The following is a 19154-nucleotide window of genomic DNA, read 5'->3' on the forward strand; positions in this document are numbered from 1 at the left end:
AAAGTAAAAAAAAAGTAAAAAAAAAGTAAAAAAAAAGTAAAAAAAAAGTAAAAAAAAAGTAAAAAAAAGTAAAAAAAAAGTAAAAAAAAAGTAAAAAAAAAGTAAAAAAAAAGTAAAAAAAAAGTAAAAAAAAAGTAAAAAAAAAGTAAAACTGATGGGTTGAGATAAAGACAGTTTAATACAATGAATAATGGTTTAAGGTTATGGTGACATTGTTTACTTTAAGATAGAGCGTACTGAGATAGATAATTAAACTTAGGAGTCTCAAGGAAAGTTGGAAGATACAGACTTATATCACATACATCCTTGAGAAGTGCCGCATGCATCCTGAAGAACCAGTACCATTTTCATACTAATTAGCAAAGTCAGCCAAATCCCCCAAACTGGTGCACTGTAAGTCGAACTGTCTCATCATAATCTCATTACAATGTGAAAACCACAGCTCCTAGCTAGAAAATAAGCCCCAAATAAACCCCTTACTCTCTGAACATGAGAAGTGAATTTGAAAGGAGCTGTACCTCTAAGTGGAGGCAGGAAAGAAACTAGCCAATGGCTAGCTAGGAGGTGAGGGTATTAGACCTAGCTGATGAATTTAACTCTGTAAATACCTACCGCGATTTTAGCGAGGTGTGCAAGCTTTGTGGAGTTACCGCCTAGCACCCATCTCTGAGCAGACGTGAAATAAACTAATATCTCAACTCTGTGGGTTGATCGGCTTCTTGCACACCAGGTAGAGAACCCAGATTTGGGACAACAAAGAGGACAGCAAAGGAAGAGATGATAATGCTAATACTACTACTACTAATAATAATAATGATAATCATTTGGGACAACACATAGGACAACAAAGGAAGAGAGAGTAATAATAACAACAACAACAACAATAATAATAGAATATATAGAACAATTCATGCATAATAATAATAAGAAGAATAGAATATATAAAACAAGTCATGCACAATGTAATTGCTCACCATCTGCTGACCAATGCTCAGCTCATCCCCAGCAGTGTCCACCATCCCTCCCCGTCCAAGTCCCCCCCAAGTTTACATACATGACGTAATATGGTATGGAATATCCCTTTGGCCCGTATGGGTCATCTGTCCCGGCTATGCTCCCTCGGGAAGCTGAAAAGTCCTTGACTTAGTATAAGCACTGCTCAGCAACAACTAAAACGTGACTGTGTTATCAACATTATTCTCATACTAAATCCAAAACACAGCACAATACCAGCTACTAGGAAGAAAATTAACTCTATCCCAGCCAAAACCAGGACAGCAAACTAAATCATCACTTCATTGAGCAATGTGCATACAGTATATATTATTATTAAAATACTACTTATTCACACAGCAAGTCAAGTGTACTCATAGTGTCAGCGAGACTTTTTTTTATACTCCATATTATGAGCACTATTGAGGCAAAGAAAAGGAAAAAAAACAGAGCAACAGTACAAAGAATAAAAACCAAGTGCTAAAAGATGGTTCTACCTTGTATTTTTGTAATTCTTTCAGCTTTCAACTTCATAGCATCAAAAGGTTAGATAAATTATTTTCAGCAAGAATAATACCAAAACAGTTCAACTATATAGGAGCTTCTGCATCTAGGAATACACATGAACCTGTGGTTTTCTAAATTATAGTTGGATTTCAAGCTTTTTCTTTTTTCTTAAGGCTACGCTTCTACTTAGGGTGAAGTTTTTACCCAGAATTATATTTACTTTACTTTTCCTTGGAATCTATTTAAAGTACAATTACAAATAAAAGGTATTTACAAAACGTTTAAAGGATTATTTTTCCTCCAATCCAGCAAAAGACCCCCAATTGCAACGTATGTTTTAAAAGGGCTTTCAAACTGTCTCGTGCTGAGACATTTTGGAACTGAGCTCCCTGTTTCAGATCAGGAGGCGGCATCCCCTCCCCGTTCCGGGCAGCAGGATTTCCAGCAGAACACGAATTCCCATCCTTTTCCAGCAGCGGAGTTTCCCAGCCAGAACTCCAAGCTGTAGGTCATTTAAATAACCGGGACGTCTGCTGTGGGGTCTAGCAACTACAGACCCAAGAGACGCACAGGCACGCGAATCTGACATCTAAGTCAATGATCCAAGAGAATGGCTGTGCTGACTAGCACGGCATGTCTTGCTATTGCCTAATGTCTTCCCGCAGCACAAACAATTTTAACTCAAAACCAGTGGAATAACTGAGGGCCTATTCTGTAAAGTCTACTGCGCGTGGAGAGCACCAAACAAAAATGTCGTCTATTACTCTGGCTTAACTGGCACAGGTAAAGCTGACGGCTGCACCTGAACATAACTAAATGAAAGATTCTGTCATGGCGAGTGCTGTGGGTTAAGCTTGGCGGGCGGCTAAGAGCTGGCTTCCCCCCCTGCCCAGTGAGATGGCGGAAGAGGAAAAGAAGAGTAAAAGCAAGAAAACTTGGGGCCCGAGGTAAAAAGTGTTCAACAAGCAAAAAAAGAAGTGGAAGAAGAGAGAAAGAAAGCAAAACAAGTGATGCAAAGGCAATCATTCACCACCTCCCACACGTAGACTGATGCCCAGACAGTTCCTGAGCTAGGGATGGACCTTCCTCTCCCTTTTTATTGCTGAGCATGATGCTGACGGCATGGACTATCCCTTTGGTCGGTTTGGGTCACCTGCCCAGTTGTGTCCCCTCCCAACCTCCTGTGCAGTCCCAATCTATCCACTGAGGGGGGCAGAGTGACAAACAGAGAAGGCCCCAACGCTGTGCAAACACCGCTCAGCCACAGCTAAGACCAGTGTGTGTTACCAGCCTTCTTTTGGTCTAATTTAATTTACATTTAAATAAATTAAAATAAAAATGTAAAACACAGCACCACATGAGCTACTATGAAGAAAATTAACTCCATCCCAGCCAGACACAGTAGAGTAAGACAGGTTCCTCTTGTAAATTTGGGATTTCTCCTAAGCTATGGAGTCCACAAAAGACATAAATGTGCAGGGAGACCCTAAGGTCTGGGAGACCCTTCCCAGTACATTGTTGAGACTTTGTCCTTCAAAAAAAAAAAAAAAAACCAAACAAAAAAAAAAACCAGACAGGATGGTCTAATCTCTTCACTTTTTTATGGCTCCTGTGGCCAGCGGCACGACCATGACAGCAAAATGAAGGCTATCCATTGCTACTCAAAGAATTAAAACAAAAGATTATACAGTTAAGTCAGAAACAATCGGCTCCAACCCCTGCTGCTGCCAGTGGGCAAACTTCCCATTTACTTCACATGGTGCCAACTCTTATGTTATTGTGATGGTCGGTGTCCCACTGAACTGCTTCAGTCGGACTGTCCTCAGAAGCAGGGCTTTTTCTGGAGTTTACAAGGCTAACTTTTGATTCCTCTCGCTTCAGCACATAAGCTTGAAAACATGAACAGAGACTGCCCAGAAAACCCATTTGTTATTCTTAAAAAATGCTGTGTTCCTTATGCCAGCTATCAGTCTCAAGAGAGAAAAGCTTGTGCTTTCTGAACATCTGAAGTTGGCAATACTAAAAACTTTATAAATCTGAGAGCAAACCCAAGCAGTTCTGTCTGCATCTGGTTTACACATTTTAAAAGAGAAACTGTGTGACGCTGCTTACTCACAGAGAAAAAAGTGGAAGGTCTACACAGCCATGCTTTTAATTATTGTTGATACTGAAAGTTAAGCTTTGAGGTTCCCTCCCTATGGCACTACTCAGTGCTAGAATACCATTTTTATTCTTGAGACACAGGAGCTTTCCATTATGCAAACAACAAACGAAGTACAACAATCTGGGGAGCTCTGCATCCCAATTAAAATAGTGGTGAAAAACAAGCATCCTCCTATTTCCAGGAAATCTGATTTCTAAAGACTGTGTATTCCTCATTCCTATTAAGCAGAGGAATAAATAGTCTTTTCTTCTTCCCCCTTAACCTAACAGGCAGACGTTACTAAGTGGCAACAGGTAGGGAGAGAAAAAGCCCCAAAACGCACCTAAACTTTGGCTGAGTGACAACAGAATATATTTCATCAGCACTCAAATAATTCATATTTTCTCATCAGGAAACCTCTGGGCTCTCATGAGCTCTTGCCCAATAAAAGCACGCTGTCTCCGAGAGCATGGTGCCACCAAGAAGGAATTGCCGTGTCACCCCGACCTGCTACATCAGAGGGACCCCTCCAGCCACATGCCCACCACTGGCACCATCTGTCCAGGTACTCCCATAGTCACCCAGCAAAAGGGCACTGCATATAGGTCTTCCGAATGACACCTTGAGTATGTCCTGGAATAGATGTATGTGAATGCCAGGGCAGGCCCAAGAAAAGAGAGGAAAAATATAGGATGAGAAGGCTCTAGCAGGCCATAACCTGAAGAGGCAATGCTCTGCCTGCTAGCCAGTTTTATTCACTTTCCTGACAACAGCAGCTACCAAAGACATATTTAGAGAGCACAGCCTCCTTTGAATGCATATAAGCATCACCCTGACAGTGAAAAGCAGAAAAAAACCATACTTTCAGGAGCTTTGCTTTTCCATCGAGTGCTGAAATGGCAAACGAAAAATCTTGAAATTGCCTGTACCTTCAGAGGAGGCCTTGGAGAAATGGCAGAGACAAAACCACAAATTCTGCAATCAGGATGAAAGGGTTACAACTGACCAGGGTGTAAGCAGACACATTAGGAAACCTCATGCAGAAGAGGCGAAAGCAGTTATGATGTAGACATGGCCATCTTCGTGGATCTGTTCAGTCTGGCAAAAGTGTAGTGGTATTTGTGATTATCTGAACACTTTAATCAAATGTTCAGCCAGTATCTTATGAAGAATGTGTTCAGCCCTTGTAAAATACGTCAGCTCATCTTGGAGAAGCTGGTCAACTCAAATGAAAAGCCTATCATTTAGTTAGCTTCTCATTAGACACCCCTATTGTTAGGAATCGATTCAGATAGACGGGGATAGCCTATCATTAGATAGATCCTCGCTCTGCCTAAGAAACAAAAAGCACTTTTCTGCAACAAGTCACCTTGTCAGATTCATACCAGAGCCTGGAAGTGCCAAAAGACCCTTTGCTCTCAGTAAAAGCCAGCACCACTTTGAAAACAAAGAATGAGATTCTAGAGCAAATTTGAAACAGATCGGGGCAAGCAGAGCAGCACAGCAGTGACAGCTTCTTATCAGTGTATGTTGCCCTGAACTTAGCACAAATTGAACCAAATGAAGTTTCTTTATTGCTTCTGGGCCCTACGGCTGGCCAGTGTCCTATGCATCGCAGTACTCCAGAGGTGAAGACAACATGGATCTCTGCAGCTGTGCTTGCCTCGAAAAGGACAAAGAAAATCATTTCCTCGGTAAATGAATAAAGTTTATCAGGTTGTTTCAGTCTGAACTGGAGACCTGAACACAGTATCTTCGTAACGGGAACCAAACAACCCTGAACGCCATTTTCACAGTTCTGCTTCTCCAGACACCCTTCCCTCCTAAGTGTTCAGCCAGAACTAGCAGTAGGGGATCTCAGCCTACCTTTTCATGGCTCCACCAGCACAGTACCACGTGGAACCAGCGCATCTCGCCCGCGCAAAGCACGTCTCACTCTTGAGATAGGATTCGTACCTGCCCTGGGTCTAGCCTGCAAGCACTACATCTGTGTCTTGAAAGTCATCTGTGAGACTTTCTCAGTTCTGGCTGTGCTTTCAAGAGATATTACATGGGTGCTGGTGCACCAAGCGAGACAGAACATCCCAGGCTGCTCTTGATTTCAGGCCGAGCTTCCCCTGGAAATGTGCTCCGTCGTAAATCGATGACTGTGGGTCACAGACATTGTCAGAAACAAGACATACATCCTTATCGACATTTGGCAAGTGCACCCCAGGATATGATTAGCACAGACATCTCAATGGCCTGTTAATACCTCAAGTGCTCTGTAGAAACCAGATGAGGAAGAGATGCCTGCAAGGTCTGGGTGAAACAAGGGGCACAAGCGGAACATAAACACAAGAAAACTCAAGCTCTGGCCTAGGACCCTTCTCTAAACTGGGCTGGCCTGAATGACCTCCCGAGGTCCTCCTCCTCCAGATTACCACTCTATGTTGCTTTCTATTTATGCAAACTGTTATAAAGCAATTAGTAATAAATAACAAAGTCCAGCTGCCTGACGTCTCCAGCTAGCCACATACCAGGCTCATGTAGCTGGCCCTGCTTAGCAGCTCAGTTCCTCTCCAGATGCAGGACCAGCAAACAAGACCACAGAAACAGGACCCAAACCCAGCCACAAGTATGAGGCCAGCGCTGCCAACTTGCAGTAATCCAAGCAAAACCTCAAGACAAGGACGCTGTTCAAATGTTACCAACAAATCCTCAAGAAGGGGGGATCTGTGGTTGACTTGCACACAGGAAAGGTACTAGGCCAGAGAGCAACACTAGGCAAGGAAATGGAAATCAAAAACACGTCACCGAGAACAAGACAACACTTTCCAATTCCTACCCCAGGAAACAAGGTTTCCAGGGACCCATTTTCTACCGTGGACCTACTTTTTACCGTGAGCGCTCCCTGTAAAACTGGAGTTTTACATCCATGAACGGGACAGCAGAAAGCTGACAAACTGGCTCCTATAGACCACTTGGGATGTCCTGAGCCTGTCCATAAAGTTACCTTTATGTCATTGAAATTACAACACATTTTGAAAATCCCCCTAGAAAAACCACAAGGAAAAATAACGGCACTGAAAGACCAAAAAAAATGACAGCTCTCTCAGTTTATGGGCAAGAACTCAACGCACTGCTGGTTAATTTGGTAACACAGGTCCTCTTACAAGGCCATGACACATCATCCTGGATCTAAGGTGGCATCTCGGAACACCCTTCCTCCTTTCCTCGCAAGCTGAACTCACGCCAAGCACAGGTGGACTACCTTTCCTTGAAGACCACTTCACAGCTCACACCAGCAACAGGTTTGGCCTTGCTCCCCAGCACACCTGTTTTGCTCAGTGAAACAAAACCGGCTTTTTTTTTTTTTTTTTGGCTTTCAGTTTCAAATGATTCTCCCTTCTTTGTAACCTATCAGTAACAAGTTATACCTAAGAGAAGATATGGTTAAGCAGAGTGTCAAGGTTTAGGCTGGGCTGGCCACTAAAAGAATGACAGATCATTTCTGTTAGCCTCTCTCACTTCCCAGAAGGGGAATAAGGCAGAGATGTAGGGTTGCAAAAAAACCCTAAAAACAGCTTTGATGATATATTAACAATAAAAGGAAAAGATAATAATATTAATAAGAAAATAATGAAATATATACAAATATATACAAAACCAATATTTAGCTCCCAGGATGACAATCACACCACCGACAGGCACTGGCACTGGACTCAGCGGCAGCAGCGAACTGGATTCCAGATCTGGATTCAGGAATGCACCAATTGGGACCAAAGGCAGAAGAACAGACAGAGTCCTCCTCGGACGCCGGCCACTGAAGAAGAGGGGAGCTGACCCCTTGATCCCACAGCTTTATGCTGAGCATGATGCAGATGGGATGGAATACCCCTGTTGGTCAGTTTTGGGTCACCTGTCCTGTCCCCTCCTCCCTGCAGGTGGGACCCCTCTACACTGTTCTGCTTCCGACCCTCCAACGGGGCACATAAATTTAGCTGATCTTGGTTGTTATAGGAGAAAGTATAAGCAAAAGCTTCTCTGCATACCATTCTTTAGTATTAACTATAAACATCAGAGGTTATCACTGCTAGGAGAAGACACTGTCTGAAAAACATAACGTTAATTTTAGAGAGTGCAGTCAGTTGGAATAGACTTAACTGAAAAGGAAAACTACTGAAAAGGAAAACTGGTTTGTTCTATCTCAAACCAGAACAGAAACCAACCAGGCTTTTTTTGCTTTCAGTTTCAAATGATTCTCCCCTCTTTGTAACCTATTGGTAACAAGTTATACCTAAGAGAACATACGGTTGAGGCAAGTTGTGGAGTTGCATTTTCAAAAAAAACACTGTGTATACACACTGTCGTGGTTTAACCCCAGCTGATAGCTAGGACCACGCAGCTGCTCGTTCACTTCTTCCCTTCCCCCCTGAGTAGGGTAGGGAGAAGATGGAGAAAAGGAGGGGAAAGGGAAAAAAAACTCATGGGTTGAGATAAAGACAGTTTAATAGAACAATAATGGAAAACGGCAATAATACCAATAATGGTAGAAGAATATACAAAATAAACTAATATGACATAAGTCGCTCTCACCACCTGGTGACTGGTTGCCCAGCCTGCCCTGAGCAGTGATTGTGGATCCCTGCCCCCTGACCAGCCCCCATTTATACACTGAGCATGACGTCGTCTACAGTATGGAATATTTGGTTGCCCAGCTTGCTCTGTCTATGCTCCCTCTCAGCTTCTATGAGAAGCTGAAAAAAACCCTTGACTAATATAAACATCACCTGGCAACAACTAAAACAATATGCATTATCCACATTCCTTTCATACCAAATCTGAAACACAGCAGCCACTGGAAAGAAAATTAACTCTGCCCCAGCTGAAACCAGGACACATACTTATGATTTCCAGTAAACTAAGAAAGGACTTGCATCTCACATTTTATATAGAGAAAAACTGATGCAAAAACATCTTCAATATTGTATCTACACAGTGTCATTACTGTTTTACAAAGCAAGAAAACTCCAAAACCTCACAAAACAGTGGAAACAGTTAACCCTGCTTCCTACTCTCTGAAACTACAACAATCTTGAGATCCTTAGCCTCGCTCTGCCATGCAAGACCTAACTCAGTCCAAGAAGGTGTTGACACTGCCTGCAGTTTGCTCAGCCTAAGCAATGTTCCTGTCATCAAACAGAGCTGACCGGGTAAGAATGCAATGGCAACAAACAGACTCAATATTTCCTTTGTATAGATTAGCTCAAGATGTCAAGATGGTATCTGGAATGAAAACAAAAACAAAACAAAACAAAAAAAAACAACCCACCAAAACAAACAAACCCAAAACATCAAGATTCTGCTAACAGCAAGGTTTTCAAGCTTGTGCAGTTCACAGCCAACGACTGACAGTTTTTACCAACTGCAACTTCCATTTTTTCTTGAGAAAGCCAAGCCTCTTCCCATTTGCAATAAACCCACTCTATCAACCTGAGGTTCATTTTCTGTACATTGGGCAAAAAAATACAAAGACTGACGAGAGACCTCTTTGCTTTTTTTCTCCTGAAGCGCGCATGGTGCCCATAAACTCCTTTTCCAAGGAAAAAGCCTGTTTTGTTCAAGCAACCCACTCCGCGACCTTGTTACGAGAGTTTTGCTTTTCAGGGAAAGGAGCCAAACAATGCTTTTAGCTCGGGGCCGTGCCAAAGGAGTTCTCCCTCTTCCTTTCAAGCCGGGATACACCACCGCGCACCACACCTCCCCCAGCGCCTCCGCGCAGCCCGTACCGGTACAACACACGGGCTCCCAGCCGCCGGCCGGCAGCAGGAATGCGCTCTCCCCCTTTCCCTCCTCCGACCACCCCACACATTCCCTGGCAGGCTTCCCAAACACCGCCATCCTCCCCGCTGCGGTGCACGGCGGAGCCCTGCGATGCGCGGAGAGCCGCGCCATGCCCGCAGAGCCGCGCGGCGCCCGCAAAGCCGTGTGATGCACGAAGGACCGCGCAGTGCCCGCGGAACCGCGCAGTGCCCGCAAGAGCCGTGTGATGCACGAACCGCGCAGTGCCCGCAGAACCGCGCAGTGCACGGAGCCGTGTGATGCGCGAAGAACCGCGCAGTGCCCGCAGAACCGCGCGGTGCCCGCAGAGCCGTGTGATGCACGGAGAACCGCGCAGTGCCCGCAGAACCGCGCAGTGCACGGAGCCGTGTGATGCGCGAAGAACCGCGCAGTGCCCGCAGAACCGCGCAGAGCACGGAGCCGTGTGATGCGCGAAGAACCGCGCAGCGCACGGAGAACCGCGCAGCGCCCGCAGAGGAATGTGATGTACGGAGAACCGCGCAGCGCACGGAGTACCGCGCAGCGCACGGAACCGTGTGATGCGCGAAGAACCGCGCAGCGCCCGAAGATCCCGCACGGAGCGGCCGCAAGAGGCGGCGGCTCTACCGTGCCGTGCCGTGCCGCGCCGTGCCGTGCCGTGCCGTGCCGGCGGGCGCAGGGCGGCCGACGATGCCCCCGCACCCGCAGGACGGGGCGAGGGGGCCGGGGGTGTGTGTGAGCGGTGTAACCTACCTGCCCGCCGCCGCCATCGCGACGGTGCCCCCGGGACTCGCGGCGGCCACCGCCCCTAAACATGGTGGCCCCCCTCGCCCCGCCCCCGCCCCGCCCCCCGCGTCACCGCGGGAGTCGGGGGCGCGCGCGGGGAATCGAAACCGGGGGTAAGGGTAGTGGGGGGGGGGTGAAGGGGGGGGCGGAGGGGGGGGTGGGGTGTTGGGCGGTAGCAAGGAGGCATCTCCTAATGCACGCCCAGAAACCTGCTCCCACCCCAAGTAGACTGTAAATGCCTTTTTGGTTTTGGTTTTTGGTTTGTTTTTTTAAGGAAAAAATAAAATGACGTAGCAGTGTCTTCAGCTTACGTGGAAAATCAGCGTTCGTCCCCCGCCTCGGCCACCCTGAGGCGCGTTACTGTCGCCGGTGGTTTCTCAGGACGACACCCCCCCCTCAGAGTAGGCAGCCGCTGCTTTGGTCCTCCTCGGTGTGAGGAAAACCTCAGGAGTGAAGGCTTCTCCTCTTGTAACATAATTGTTTCCTAATTAATCATTTCCCACCGGGAAAAGCGGATCAATAAGCCAAAGATTAATACTTTACAAGAGGTCGTTCAATAATTCACTTCTCTGTGAACCACATTTTCAATCGGGTTTTTCCTCTGCCATCAGGTACAACCGTCTGCGCGTCCTCCTCATGTAAAACTGAATTTCTGCTAACCATCTGGCTTCTGCGCTGGGTTTTCACACAAATTATCCTGCTCCCCCTTTAGGGTCCGGAGAAACGAAGCCACGCTACCCTTAGGGTGGGTGGTTTTATCACTTGGCTCCAAACGGAGTGCGTCAAAATGATGGGGAAAAGCCATTTAAAAAAAAAACAACAAAAAAAAACCCCAAAAAAGCCAAACCAAAATGCAGTCAAAAGTACAGCCCCAGTTGTTGTCTTGGAGCTGCGTGGATACGAGGTGGGAAAACTGCATGTGTAATGTTGTTTCCTAAGTGACTTACAGAAATCAAAATCCACGGGTGGGATTTTGCAGTTCTTATTCAGGCAGAAAGTGCTTGTACGAATCAACATGTTGAGAGGAATGAGCAGCCAGTGGGGACTAAATTATCCGGCATTTCATGTAACCTCCGAACTCCCCAGCATTGTTATTTCGGAGTGTTTCACTTCAGAGCGGAGAAGCCAAGGACCAACCCACCTCAATTCTGGCGTGGAAAGCGGAAAACACTGATTTTTGGCTGGGAAGGGACTCTGACCTAAACACTGGCACAACAAACGGCCTTTGCTCCATCTTTGCAAGCCAGGGAAGTGTTTGTCAAACCAGTCACCAGACAGAAAACGAAACTCGGGTGTTTTTATTTTTTCACTCAGCTGTAAAACTGAAACTTGGCAGCTGGCAAGCCTTTCGCCGGGGGGATGCCGGGGCATTCCCTTTCCTGCAGAGCAGAATACTTCCCAAAGCTGCGTCCCTGCCACCCGCACGTGTTGCCAGCGAATGGCCGAGCCTGCAAATTATTGCATTTCCTGATTCGAAAGGAGTGGGGAAGGAACAGAAACCGGACAGGGCGGACTGACGCGCAGGGATGCAGTGCCGCACGTCTGTGTGCATGGGCAGGCAGACACGTAGGTGAGCAGTTAGGTCTACTGGCTGATAACGGGGCGCTTCAGCGCAGAAGAAGGAGCACTGGGAGGAGGTGCTCATAAAGTCCAGCAAGGCAGCATAAAATCACAGAATCACAGAATGGTAGGGGTTGGAAGGGACCTCTGGAGATCACCAAAACCCCTCTGCCAGAGCAGGGTCACCTAGAGCAGGTTGCACAGGAACGCGTCCAGGCAGGTTTTGAATGTCTCCAGAGTTGGAGACTCCACCACCTCTCTGGGCAGCCTGTTCCAGTGCTTTGCCACACTCAAAGTAAAAAAGTTCCTCCTCATGTTTAGGTGGAACTTCCTGTGTTCACGTTTGTGCCCGTTACCTCTTGTCCTGTTGCCAGGCACCACTGAAAAGAGCCTGGCCCCATCCTCCTGACACCCACCCTTTAAGTATTTATAAGCGTTGATAAGATCCCCCCCTGAGTCACCTCTTTTCCAGACTAAAAAGACCCAAAGACCCAAATCCTTCAGCCTTTCTTCATAAGAGGGGTGTTCCAGTCCCCTAATCATCACGGTAGCCCTTTGTTGTACCTTCTCCAGCAGTTCCCTGTCTCTCTTGAACCGGGGAGCCCATAACTGGACACAGTACTCCAGCTGCAGCCTCACCAGGGCGGAGTAGAGGGGGAGGATGACCTCCCTCGACCTGCTGGCCACACTCTTCTTGATGCACCCCAGGATGCCATTGGCCTTCTTGGCCAATGATGATGATGATGTATAAAGCCCTTTCTACCTAGCTCCTACACCCCTTCTGTTGCAACTGTAGTGTAGAGGCATTGGTGTGGGTACATTTCCATGGAAAAACTTCTCTTTTGGATGGGAGAGTGAGTAACAGGTCCCTCCACTTCCTTGTCACTCCACCCATGAACCCGTGCATCATAGCTCGTGATGGGCGACACGCTTTTAAAGTCAAGCAAACATCCTGAAATAATCACCCCGATAGAAGCTGCAGCTTGGATACCTCCATGAAACCACACCTACACCACAAACTTTTGCCCTCATAGCTGTAATAGCTGAGCTGCATCCAAAGAAGCGTGGCCAGCAGGTCAAGGGAAGTGATTCTCCCCCTCTACTCTGCTCTGGTGAGACACCACCTGGAGTACTGCATCCAGCTCTGGAGCCCGCAGAACTGGAAAGACGTGGACCTGTTGGAGCGAGTCCAGAGGAGGGCCACAAAAATGGTCAGAGGGCTGAAGCACCTCTCCTATGAGGACAGGCTGAGAGAGTTGGGGTTGCTCAGCCTGGAGAAGAGAAGTTTCCAGGGAGACCTTATAGTGGCCTTCCAGTACTTAAAGGGGGCCTACAGGAAAGATGGGGGCAAACTTTTTAGCAGGGTCTGTTGCGATAAAACAAAGGGTAATGGCTTTAAACTAAAAGAAAGATTTAGACTAGATATAAGGAAGAATTTTTTTACAATAAGGGTGGTGGAATACTGGAACAGGTTACCCAGAGAGGTGGTAGATGCCCCATCCCTGGAAACATTCAAGGTGAAGTTGGACGGGGCTCTGAGCGACCTGATCTAGTTGAAGATGTCCCTGCTCATTGCAGGGGAGGTTGGACTAGATGATCTTTAAAGGTCCTTTCCAACCCAAACTATTCCATGATTCTGTGGAGGTGCATCCATTGCATGGAAGGGATGGGTGTTGGCACAAGGCTGATGCTAGAAATCTTTTTAGCTTTTTAGCTTCTTTTTCAATGACGGGAACACCTCACTTTGAGGGGAAGAACACCCTTTGTAACACATCCAGGAATGAGAGTTGCAGCACGTGTCACAAGCCCTTGGCTGTGCTGAGCTTGAGGGAGTTATTACACCAACAGCTTTTGCTTTCCTGAGCAGCCAGCATCTCCCGGTTCCTGAGAGCACAGCACTGAACTCAGGTCAGATATTGCTACATCTTACCAGAGACCTGTGTCTGGTGGGATGCAGATTCAGCTCACGACTGAAGGCGTTGCATCTATTGTAGAGGCAACATGCACCTGACACCGACACAACCTGAACTGGTAAATCGACATTGTCGTCTCTCCCTCGAGGACCTGAGCAAACTATACCATATGTATGATGTCCTGGGGACATCAATCAGCCTTAAGGGCTCTGACCAACCTCACCTGGGTTCCTCCAGCCCATGGGCCCAGTGATCATGGGGCTGTGTCTGACCCTGGTTCCTCTCAGCAGGCCCCATCCTGACTCCCACCCGCAGGCTGACATCCCAGCCTGGCCTCAGCCCGTGCCCATTCCCGTGGAGCTGCCCGATGCCCTGGGCTGGGGGCTGTGCCCAGCTGCCCCCCAGCCTGCCCAGCTCCCTCACTGGGGGCAGTGGGATGGACCCTGGCTGGGGAAGCCCCTGCCCGGCTGGTCCCCAGGGTGTCCCCATGTCTCCCTGGCTGGCCCTTGCTGCTCCCTGATACCGTACACGGAAAAACATGTTTTTCCTGGTATAACTGCCCCGCATGAGAGAGTTAGTCAACAATAATACACTGGCCATAAACGATGTCTCCAGCTATTACAGCTATGAGGGCAAAAGTCTGTGGTGTAGGTGTGGTTTCATGGAGGTATCCAAGCTGCAGCTTCTATCGGGGTGATTATTTCAGGATGTCTGCTTGACTTTAAAAGCGTATCTCCGAACCAACGTAGTAATACCAGTGATGAACTTGTGCTTACCCTAGCTTATTTCTGAGGGCAAGAAACACATCCCAGAGAAATCAGGTAATTCAGAATAATAGCTTTAAAAGAACTTTTAATGGAATCTTAAGCAGATAATAAATAAAGGATAATGCAACACAACTAACGGCAAATACATGCCTATTTTATTATTTGGCTTCTAGTTGCCCTAATGCTGAAAAACCCCTTCACATCTCTCCTGTCTAATGTATCTGGCTTATTATCCTTACCTGTTACTCATTTCCTTAAAGCCTGACTGCTTAATCTTGCCTGTGTCAGCATCATATAGGCTAGAATACTTGTAAACCGTCTGAATGTCTACTAAATCACTTTATAGCCCTACAAGAAGAGGTCGATGTCATTGTACAAGGTGTTGTACAATGTACCCACACACAATTATTGGTGGTCTTCGCAAAACGAGGGGTTTTGTTCCTCCTGTGTTTGCCATGAGCACTGTCCACAGCTGATTTCTGGTGTTATTCTTTACACTCTTAAAATAGTTCTAGCACAGTATATCCTGAGCTGGGACTGGAGTCACAGAATCACAGAATCACAGAATGGCAGGGCTTGGAAGGGACCTCTGGAGATCATCTAGTCCAACCCCCCTGCCAGAGCAGGGTCACCCAGAGCAGGTTGCACAGGAACGCATCCAGGCAGGTTTTGAATGTCTCGAGAGATGGAGACTCCACCACCTCTCTGGGCAGCCTGTTCCAGTGCTCTGCCACCCTCAAAGGAAAGAAGTTCCTCCTCATGTTTAGGTGAAACTTCCTATGCTCAAGTTTGTGCCCATTACGTCTTGTCCTGTCCCCGGGCACCACCGAAAAGAGCCTGGCCCCATCCTCCTGACACCTACCCTTTAAGTATTTATAAGCATTGATAAGATCCCCCATCAGCCGTCTTTTTTCCAGAGCGAAGAGACCCAAATCCTTCAGCCTTTCTTCATAAGAGAGGTGTTCCAGTCCCCTAGTCATCTTTGTAGCCCTTCGTAGCCCTTAGTCCTGTGACAGCAAGCACTGTGTATCTTGTTAGGAAAGCAATATAACCTTTTACACCACAAGGCCCTAGAGGACTACTCTGGGGATGTCCCTCAGCTAGACTTTAACCTGGCTATCGATAGCAGCATTAACGTTGCAGAAGCATAAAACTCATTTAGTACCGCACAAATAGTTACCTTCCTTTACCATCCCCTTTTACGGCTGCTGAACAATTTGGAATAACCCAGCCAGTTCGAGACTGTTTACATGAAGTGTAGTCACTCCTGCAAGAGCAGTTCAAATAGTTTTACAAGAAGCAGAAGCTGAGCCAAGCGAGCGATGAAGAATGGGTAGGGAGAGCAATAGGTGTGCCCAGGGTAAAGAAACTGACTCCTCCTGCACCCGTCATCTCAACCTATTTGTTTTGGAGGCAAAACAGCTGAGCAAGGGGGAGTGGGGGCAAAGGAGGAAAGAGAGAAAGATGGAGAATGGAGAAGAGGAGGAAGGTTTTGGGAAAGGCACTCCCTGAGACTCACTGGTACAGGCTGGGACTGCTGAGTGTCCCCAGCAGCAGTTCCTGAAGGAATCGGGGGAAAGGGCAACGGGCAGCTGGCAGCAACAGAACAAACAAAACCATGGGGCTTGTCATCAGAGATGAGTCATCCTGGGAGAAAGCTGTAATAATAGTAAAACAAAGATAATTACTTGTGTACTCTTCTGTTTTGAAGTAAATCCATAAATTTGCCCCAGTTCTATTTCAGGTAATTTCAAGCCAGTAACTTCAGATCCATGACCCTGTGCTTCCATACCAGTATGTTCTAATGGGGTGCATCTGCGTACGGATGGTGTGATACGGGAATGCCAAAACCCCCAAGATAACTAAGACTGCATGAAGCCAGTCATGAAAGTAACAGTAGCAATGGGCCATCGGCTGCTTTGGAGCGTGAAGGTGAAGCTTTAATCAGCAAACAACACATCCATCTACAACACCAAGGACCGGATGGGGTTTTAGCAAGAGAGAGTGGCATTGAGCCTTACTTCATGAGAAACAGGGGTGACAGGCTTGGTGACAGAGAAGAAGAGGAATGCTCCTCGGAAGAGATGCCCCAAGGCCAGGAGATGTTTGTGCATCGAGAAACCAGTCGAGAGTATGTGCAGGCTAACCAGGACAACTAACTCAAATATGTTCCCATCCAGGTCCCAGCACCAGCACACTCCTAGCTACACATCAGAAAAGGCTGGCAGGATTTTCTCTGTTTCTTTTTGTAATGAGTCCATGCCAAGTTTTAAGCAGGAGGTATTTGTTTTTACTGCCTACGGTGGGCACCACCATCATGGATACAGAGGAGCAAACAGCTTCTCCAAATTCCTCTTCTCCCCTTACGCGATGCAATCTCTCAAAACCGGCTCATGACAGTGACTACTAAAAAGGACACCTTCTGCCACCCATCCTCCAGGACCTTCCAAATGAGCCAGGGTGATCCCCTCCATCCCAGGGGTGCAGTGTGGCCGGCATGGCCACTCCTGAGCATCCAACCACAGCACCGCTATGTCCGTCCCATCCGTGCAGGACGTTTCCTCCAGCTGCAGGGCTGCTTGTTTGGTCAGTATCCAGACTTTTGCCTTGTTCTGGAGTTGCTTGGCAGGACTTCTCTTCCTGAATTACTTCCTCCTTACCAAGCACCATACCCAACCCTCTCACTCACATAGGAAGCGGTGAAAAACAGATGGCTTTTGTGCCTATTCCAGTTTGTCAAGAAAAGAGCCTTATCTGCAAAAATGTGCATCTGGTTTAACATTTACTGTCATACTACTAGAAGATGACAATACAGCTCTGATTACCTTCAAAAGTGGCAGGGATCTCTTTAATTTAAAGTCTGAATACTACTTATTCAAATGTCTCAGCAAGCTTTCCACAGCACTTTTCACTCTCACAGTTAACTCTCACAGACCTATTTTAGTACAGGCAGGCAACAAATCCTGAATTACATGCTGCAGATAAGATTAAAAAAAAAAAACCCAACCAAACAAAAAACCCTAAAAGCTCCAGAAGTCTCTGCAGAATGTGACGCAAATTTTATGCAATTCCGCAGGTCGCCGTGCTCTTCTGGTTACGTGGCTCCTCTGAACAACAGCCACGTATTGCAGCAGGGGGTGTCCCTACAGTTGGGCATGTAGATATTTGCTTTAGGCTTTTTTTTTGTTTTGGGAGCAAGTCTCTCCACGGAAGTGAAACTCAAAAGTGAAAATGTCGTGGAGCTTCTTCAGCAGCCCGTTCGCCCTCCACTAACATAAAAGCTTCTTGTTACCTCTTATGATTTCCCCCACTTTCCCTTCTCTTCCCCCCTCCCCGTTACAGCCCAGTAAGAGAGTAAACCACACGCATTTTTACCCTGGTCATTTTTATTCTATTAGTGATGTCGGTGCAGTCACCGCAGTGGTGCACACCTTGGTGCCTCCAAAACCCTGCGTGTCTTCTCAGCTGACTGAAGCCCACGGTGCTTTTGCTACTCTTGAAGAGAAATTAAATACCCTGAGAACAGCCGTGGTAAAAAAATTCCCAGACCCTGCCCAGTAACTGAATAGTTACATATTTATTAAAATGTGACCTCTAAATTTTAGAGCATGCAGGTCAGTGGCTGGAGGTGAGAGAGAATGGTTTATCCCCTGTTGCGCTTCTTTGTGGAAATTAAACATTTTTATTTATTTTTTTTGTCATTTATTTTACCTTAGAAAGTTCGTGAATGTAGAGGTCATTAGGGAGCTCTTGGCCCAAGACTCAGATGTCCCTCGAGAGCTAGTTCACCTACTAAGGGAAAGACAAAGGTATTGTAACTTCAGCGTATGTATGTTGCCATTCTTGTGAGGCATTTAAGTTAAAGAGCAAAATCAAAATGGGACTTCTTCATTCTCTAGTAATCACAATAAAAATTAGGTTAAAACACCCCCAGCATTTACTGCCAAAGAAAATATTAGAAAACAATTATTTTTTCCCTGCAGTCCAATCATGCAATAATCACAGGACCATAGAAAAGTCCAGGTTGTAAGTGGCCTCCAAAGATCATCTGGTCCAACCTTTGGTGGGAAAGGGAACATAGATGAGATTATTGAGCACCCTGTCCAGTCGCATCTTGGAAACATACTGTGATGGGTGCGGGGGGCTCCTCTACTGCATCCCTGAGGAGGTTGTTCCAGTGATTGATTGCTCTCACTGTAAAAAGGGTCTCGTATGTCAAGATTAGTTCACCTGTATGTAATTTACATTATGTTTATTCTCCAATTTATTTCCACTGAAAAATCTTAACTGGGGCAATATTTTCTAGCAAAAGCTCCTCTTTTAGCAAAAACTGAGGCTATGTATAAAGACATGCGAGACGTAGTCTTGAGCAACTCTTGTGCTCGTAGAAGCACATTGTCACCTAGCACAGAACCGTGAGATACCGACTCAGAACTACTGCAGCTTAACAAGTGATCCTGTGTCAGGTGAGCAACGCTAACTGTCTTGAATTATATATGGGATAATTTGATTTCACTGGAACATGAGTCTGAGGCTTTTTTCTCTCTTGGGGTGGGGGGGTGTGTTGCGTGTGGGTTTTTTTTAGGTAGGCACTGCATTTCCTTGGAGCAGCTCCTTCTCTGTAAATAGGTTTATTAATATATCAGTGCTATTGCTTTTGGTATTGATGTATAGCCAACCATT

At 46.5% G+C, this 19154-nt stretch overlaps 1 protein-coding gene across 2 annotated transcripts in view; it reads right to left on the bottom strand.

Moving 5' to 3' along the window:
- Nucleotides 1-10284, bottom strand: part of TRANK1 (tetratricopeptide repeat and ankyrin repeat containing 1) — a 55484-nt gene extending 45200 nt beyond the window's left edge. The window contains exon 1 of one of the 2 annotated variants that reach the window (XM_074575405.1): nucleotides 10199-10284. In XM_074575405.1, the coding sequence (XP_074431506.1) occupies nucleotides 10199-10215 (17 nt within the window). In that variant the 5' untranslated portion in view covers nucleotides 10216-10284. Of the gene's footprint in view, nucleotides 1-9172; nucleotides 9261-10198 lie in introns of those variants that run through there. The other variant, XM_074575406.1, reaches the window with a different exon arrangement.
- Nucleotides 10285-19154: the final 8870 nt, after the last annotated feature.

Source organism: Larus michahellis, chromosome 2, assembly GCF_964199755.1.
Source record: "Larus michahellis chromosome 2, bLarMic1.1, whole genome shotgun sequence".
Taxonomy (NCBI): Eukaryota; Metazoa; Chordata; class Aves; order Charadriiformes; family Laridae; genus Larus; species Larus michahellis.